General features: G+C 41.7%; 1 protein-coding gene across 1 annotated transcript in view; it reads left to right on the forward strand.

The window, feature by feature from the left end:
* Nucleotides 1-1,082: 1,082 nt before the first annotated feature.
* ARL5A (ADP ribosylation factor like GTPase 5A) overlaps nucleotides 1,083-7,327 on the forward strand; it is a 30,244-nt gene continuing 23,999 nt past the window's right edge. The window contains exon 1 of the mRNA XM_027877667.1: nucleotides 1,083-1,270. Coding sequence (XP_027733468.1) covers nucleotides 1,225-1,270 — 46 coding nt within the window. The 5' untranslated portion in view covers nucleotides 1,083-1,224. The remainder of the gene's footprint in view (nucleotides 1,271-7,327) is intronic.

The following is a 7,327-nucleotide window of genomic DNA, read 5'->3' on the forward strand; positions in this document are numbered from 1 at the left end:
AACAGGATGGGGTGCAGGCGGGAGGTGAGAATAGACACCAGTGTCAATAAAGAATGGATCCAAATGGTGCAAATTTCAAAGGACAACCGGAGGTCTAGGAACTCTCAAAAAAGTCTGCAAGCCTCAGGGCTACATGAATTACAATAGTGGAAAGCAATTCATAACCTGAAGCCCAACCCTCTGGCTAGGCTTTAGCCCAATTCAAAGCCCGGGACCAGTTGCGGGAGCGTGGATTCCGCAGGCGTAGCCCAGGGTTAGCTCCAGACCACAGCTGGTCCTCAGAGCTGGACCTCGTCATAATCTTTTGGGGGTTGTATTGGTGGTGGTGCAAGGGCAGCACTTTCCACCCCTGCAAGCGGCCTCCCCGGGTTCTGCCTGAGACTGGATGACCACTGGCCGGGAGACGCTCCGGACGTCCCTGCCGCGGGACCAGGGCTTAGGCAAGGTGACCTTGAGGCTGCGTCGCTTCTCCTGGAAGCTGTTGGGCACCTTTTTGGTATCGTATAAATGCAGGAGCGAAGACGGGGCGGGGGTCCCAAGGATTCTCAGTCGTGACTCCAAGAGTAAAAGGCCTAGCAGGGGTTGCGTAGGGGGAAGGAGCAGCTTGCACTCGTCCAAACTCCGAGGGAGGGGAAGGCGGGGCCGACTCGAGGTCCCAGCCCTGGGACACTGGCAGCGTGGGCCCCTCCCCCAACCACCTGACCTCCCCACCCGGCAGACGTTATGCAAATGAACTACCACTGGTGAGTCTCTTCTACCTTTCCCTTCCTTTCGCCCCGCCCACCGCGCACGCGTCCTCCCATCCTCCTTCACACCCCGCCCCCTTCAGCCAACTCTCGGCTGCGCTCCGCCCCTCTCCGCCCACGCGCTGTGGCCCCCTGCCTCTGCCGCCGCCGTCGCCGGAGACCAGCCTCGGGGGTGGGGGCAGGCGGGGGGTGACGGTGGCCGGTAAGGCTCCTTCCCGACGAGGCGGCGATGTCCGCGAGCCCGGAGCGCGCCGCGGCGGTAGCGGCGGCGGGGCCTCATGCGCAGCGCAGCAGCCTGGCCTTTGGCCTCCCTCCGGCTCTCGTAGAGCGGGCCGGTGGCAAGAGCAGTAGCCGCCGAGGCCGTGGGGTTTCTGGCTTGTCTTCCTCCTTTTCTTCCTCCTTCCCCTTGGCCGTCGGGTACTGAGCCGGGGGAGGGGAGGCGGCCTGGGTGGCCGGGGCGGGAGCTGCTGCTTTGAGGATGGGAATCCTCTTCACCAGGATATGGAGACTGTTCAATCACCAGGGTGAGAGACGGAGGGAGGGAGGGAGGCCTGAGTGGAGGGGAGACGGGAGGCGCCTAAGGGGAGGCGAAAGGGACATTTCCAGCCCCGGCGCCCGCGCGTTCTCCAGGGTGGGGGGTAGGGAACGCGACTCCCTTGGAGCTGCGGGGGAAGGCGCGCCAGGTGTCCCCTCCTCCCGCGGGTCGGCTGCCCCCAGAACCGAGCCCTCCCTTCCCGCAGACCTGTCGGGAGATGCTTCCTTGCACACCTTCCCCTCCTTTCTCCTCCATTCTTCCTGAGGTCCCTGCTACCGGGCTGAGACGTGGCTGGAAATGTGGTAGGAGGTGGAGGACAGGGGTGCGCCGGGTCTCTCGTCTTCACGCCCCCCTCCCCCTGGGATGGCTAGATTGCCACCCACCTGCCCCGGCTGGAGACACGTGCCACATCCCAACTTTTCTTATTGGAGTCTGGGTGAGGAGGGATTCCTTAAGTCGCTCCCTTTTAGTCCTGTAGGAACGCGAGCCCCACCGAGGAGGAGTGAGAGAGGTTTTCATAGTCTGCAAAACTTAAGGGATCCCCAGCTTGGCAGGTCATGGTTGAGATAAACTCCACATCTATATAGCTGTCTTCTTCTCTGGGGCCTTAAGTTTCCTTGACTGGAAAACGACCGAATTGGACTGGGTGATAGCTGAAGGCCCCCTTTCTACCCGTAACCTTCCCTTCCAACTTGGAAAGCCTTTGATTCCAGGGATTCTTCTGCCAGTTCTTTGGAGCAGCCTTTGGCTATTTGTTAGGGACCCGTGTCAAATGTTTTACGGTTAAAGCTGTTTGACGCTTTTGGTTGTTTGATTTATGCTGTTATGATCTCATTTTAAGTATTATGGAAGAGGCATGAAAATATAATTTCGAATTAGTGATGTGCATGATTGATATTTGAGACGTCGGCAACAGCTGTATTGTGATATGAAAATGTCCGTGATTTTCTTGGTGACAGAGTCATAGATATCGGCTGCCTACATTCATAACAGAAGGAAATGCTAAATTTAGGAAAGAGCAAGGGTTCTTAACCTTTTTGGTGTGGGGTCATGAACCTCTTTGGCAGTCTGGTGAAGCCTGTGGATCCTTCATCGATTAGTGTTCTCCAGTGCATTAAATAAATTTACTTAAGATAACAAAGGAAACTAATCATGTTGAAAATGCAGTTATCGAAGTATTTTGGAAAACCAAAAAGTTCATACACCCCAGGTTAAGACTTACGCTTGAGTTGGAGGTTAGTGAAAATAAAGGTGTGATTTAAAAAAAAAAATCTCATTCAAGTTCACAGATTCCTTGAAATTTATCCAGACTCCCACTCCTTGTTAGGAACCCTTGATTTAGTCCCCAAAATAATTTACCTTTTTCCCCAATCCTGTTTTGGAACCGATTGTGGTTATAAAAGTCTGTTACCATTAGTTGCCAAGTAAGTTCTTTCTGTAATTAATGACACTTCAGATAAGTTTTGTATAAGTCTGTGTTCTTTTGAAACAGATGAATATTTATGTTTGTAAGACTTAAAGAATTATTGTGAAACTGAGTACTGACGTTTAAAATAGGGAAGTGACTGACACCTTAATGTAAAGAAGCAGACAAAAATACTCAAAATGGGATTTTCCTAACACCACCTTTTCTGCTCTTTAAACCTGGTTTCCTGACTCATCATTTATGCTATCAATAATTTATTGTCGGTTCTTTGTGTCTGCTGTTCCTGGTATTGTCATATACCAAAGTTCTTAGGGTCACATTTGAATATGAAGTGGTTTTGGTGACAAGAGTCACCACCCTACCTACTTTTTTAATGTTTCAGCTCCCTGAAGAATGATGTGATTGGTAGGGAATAGGACTGTGACTTATAATGGTTATGACCATTTGTTTATTTGATTTAAAAAAAAACCACAAAAACACTAATACTCTAGACAGCACATATAATAATTCTAGTTGAAAGTAAGGTATGTCAAATTACATTCCTTTTCTACATTTGTAGTTGCTCTAAAATAGTGAAAAATTGTCTTGATTCTTATTAACTAATTACGTATACTAGGCAAGTTATTTTACCTCTCTAGGCTTCAGTTTCATCATCTGGAAAATAAAGAGGCTGTACTTAATGATCCTTTAAGTATCTTTGAGCTCTAGAACTTTAACCTCCTTGAGATTCAGTTGCTTTATCTGTAGGGGATGCGATCATGCTTGCCTTAATGCCTGTGGGCCAGACCAGTTAATGTCTGGTACTGCCTTCTGATTAGAGGATCTTTGTCACATTTTAGGGAAGCCTGTTGTCAGTGTTTGGAAAACTTGACTCTTCAATGAACCTTGTACTCTGCAGTTTTCTAATTTTAATGTCTTGTAAAAGTTAGATTTCTGTGATGAAAAATGAGTTGTGCTTTTATCAGTAGCCTCTTATCAACAGTAAGGTTTAAAGACTAAAGAATTTAATTCAGCAAGTATTTGTAAGTACCTACTGTGTGCAAGATACTGTGTAAGGCATTGTGCTAAAGAATGCTAGCATGTTAGTTTTGTTAAACTTCCTGTATTTCTCAGCTTGGGACATTTTTATATGGTATTTATAATGTAAATCTGTACGAATATTGAGAAATATATGATACAAAGACCTATTAAAATGAGGTGTATGTAATAAAAAGTCAATGAATATTCTGTCCTGCTGTATGATTTAGACATTAGTCAAATGTTGGTAGAGGTTACTTTTGTATACTATAGTGACCATTAAGGGTGAAATATCAAATCCATACCTTTGAATTGATCACCATATTTTAATTTTAAATAAGTGCATTGAACCTTTGTTAATCAGTTAGCTCACTAATAGAGTGGGTATCTATTTGTTTATGTATCTTTTGTTGCTCATCTTACCAAGGAGATGTATTCCAAATTATTTTTCATAGCACGCTTTTGAAAGAAAGGTCTTTTTAATTTCAGAATTTACTGTATGAGTGATTTCTAAGCTGTCGCATTTTTGTCTGATTTCTGTACAGCAATTTTTCTGCATTATGTGTTGAAAGATAATTAACTAAAGAACAGCCTAGGGATGGCTGAGGTAATACATTTAGGTAAAATAAAGCATCTGAGGAATGTGTTGGTACAAATTGTTGACTTTCTGCTTGGAGAGGATGCTCTTTGATGAAATACTGTTGTGATGTGGCTTGATTCAGTAAACATATATTAAAGCCCTTCATTTAACATGTTCGAGGTTCGGTGTATGTGAGATGATAAAAACAGGGCCCCTGGCTTTTAAGGAACTTACAATCTAGCAAGAGAGAAAGAGAATTGTAATGCAAATTGGAATATGAAAAATTCATAGAAAAGCACCTGTTTACATAAATGTTTTGCCATGTTCTCTTTCTGAAGTGTGCCAAGCTATTGCTCCGTATGCTTTTTATGAATTTGATGTAGTTACTAGAGTTTTCTGGTGTAAGCTTTACTTCCCAAGACCTTTTTTGGCATAAGACTACAGCACTCTACTTGTGCTTGGGTTAATAATCTGAGGAATGACCAGTAATGTTTTTTAAGTATATGAAGATGATCACTGGAGGCTGATAAGTTATAAAATAAAATTTTATTGGAGCGAGAAAAGTTTAGATGAAAGAAAAAGACTGTTCATGCTAACATGAATTCTGAGAGAAGTTGTAGCATCTTTTCCAGGTTTCCTTTGTAAAACCAACCTTTTTTCATAGATTCTTTAAAAAGGAGTTGAATTAATCTATTAAGAATCATGGTTTATACCTGAATTTACAAGTATAGACTGGGTTAGTGGTTCTCAATAATTTCCTATGTTTGGCATATTTTTGAACTTAGCTGAGCTGCACCCTCCATGAGAAAGTGTAAAAATAAATGTAAAAAATAAGTTTTTGGTGATATTATAATCTAGAAACCTAAAAGCCAGTTGTGTTTTATTTATGTATGTGAATAGCATCTCCAAGAACTAAGGGGTTTATTCTCTGTCTGCAACACTACAGCACCTTTGCTGTAAACAGCACATTATATTTTAAGTATATTTTATGTGTGTATTTGAAAATATTTTCATATTGTATGAGGAAGGCTGAATTACTTACCCAAGATTTTGTTCTGAGGTTCTCTGACTTTGGAGACAATCTTATTTCTACTGTATCACTGCCTTTTTGGATCCTGATTCAATCATCTGCTTTGTTATCTATTCCTTCAAGCTTTGTGTCATTTGCAAATTTGATAAGCTTTTATCTAGGGCGTTGATAACATTGAATAGAACATGAGCAAGAACAGATCCCTATAGCACTCCATTGGAGACTACCTTCTAGGTTGGCATTGGTTAACACTCTTGGGGCCCAGCTGTTCAGGTAGTTGTGAAAGCACTCATCTACACAGTTACCTAGCCCAGTTTCCTCCATCTTGTTCACAAGGATATTTTGATGAACTTTGTCAAAATGTTTTGTTGAAATCCTTTGTGTTTGATGTTTCCCTAATATACTAATCTAATAATCCTGCCCAAAAAATGAATTGAGATTAGTCTAGTGTGACTTATTGATGAATCCATACTGGAATAGGGTGATTGTAGGTTTTTTAAATTTAAAATAATTTTTAAATTTTCTTGTCCTCCCACATTCCCCCTTGTAATACATACAAATAATATCATAAAGACTGTCTACTTTAAAAGGCCTGAACTACTTTCCTGTCTAAGTGGTCATAAAACCATTTATTATATTTGTTATAGTGCATCCTAGAATTTTGTCTAAAAATTGATGTCAAGCTAGTTGACGTATTGTTTGAAGAAACCTTTCATTTTTTTGAAAATTAAAACATTTGGTTTTTTTCCGGTTCTGTAGTATATTTCTCTGGTAGAGTTGTAGATGGTCATATCTAATTTATCTGCTTACATTAAAATCTCTACTCCCTTATGTTACCATAATTGACATCTAGGCATTTGAAGCCACAATTATTGTTATTATACCACATCTTGGCATATGTCAACCTTATGGTATATGATTTTCTTCATTGGTATTAATCTTCCTATGTAATTTATATCTGACTTAGTGAAGGAATGTAGTTGTAGTTTCTCTTGTTCCACCATTTTCAGTTTAACTCTCTCCTGACAATTATATTCACATGCTTCCGATCAATCAACAGAAATCTACTAAACTCCCTCTATGTGCCAGGTATTGTCCTAGGCACTGGAGATAAGACAAGTAACTCCCTATCCTAAAGGAGCTTACACTCTATCATGAGAGACAACGTGTGCATATATAAGTAAATACAAAATTTATACAAAATAATTACAAGGTAATTTCTTTGTGGTTGCTGGGGAAACACCCTGTTAGCTGAGAGTGTTCAGGAAAGGCCTTGTATGTAGCATTTGAGCTGAGTTTTGAAGGAGTATAGAAATTTTCTGTACAGTGTTTATTAGATCACCTTCATCCCTAGGCAAGAGCTAGTAGGTATTCTTATATCTGAAGTCTCTTCATGAAAATTCAGATTCTGTGTTCCAACATTACCAGATACAGACTGGGAATTTGATGTAGGGATTCTTAAAAGTTAGTAATGAAGTATCTGATGGAGAAATTTTGAGGTATCGAGAAAATAAAAAGTACGATGTTATGATGTACACTTAGGACACCTTCACTGCATTTGACTAAAGTGTTAGTTTAGTTAAGTTGGTTGGGAAACTATAGGTAGCAGTCTAGTGAGCCTGCCTTTAAATTCTTTCAGCACCATAGTATTTAGTTTGTCTGCCTCTTTGCTCTTTGTCTTGTTCTCAAGTAGTTTTTGATAAGTCCTTTTTTTCCCTTTAGTATTTATCCTAAGCCTCTGGACTTTAATATTCCTGACATTCTGTGCCACTTTTGATTTCATCTGCATTTCTTTGCCCTCACCCTGTATATCCTGCTTCAGTCTCTTTAGTCAGTTCTTCTCTTTTTTCATAAGAAACATTTTTGTTAATGTTGTCAGAATTTCTCGAGAGCATCCTATATACTCTTTGATATTGCCTGAAGAATTTTAGGCCATTCTTTTCTTTCTTTCTTTCTTTCTTTCTTTCTTTCTTTCTTTCTTTCTTTCTTTCTT

The sequence above is a fragment of the Vombatus ursinus genome, unplaced genomic scaffold (genome assembly GCF_900497805.2).
Source record: "Vombatus ursinus unplaced genomic scaffold, bare-nosed wombat genome assembly UNPS02014813.1, whole genome shotgun sequence".
Taxonomy (NCBI): domain Eukaryota; kingdom Metazoa; phylum Chordata; class Mammalia; order Diprotodontia; family Vombatidae; genus Vombatus; species Vombatus ursinus.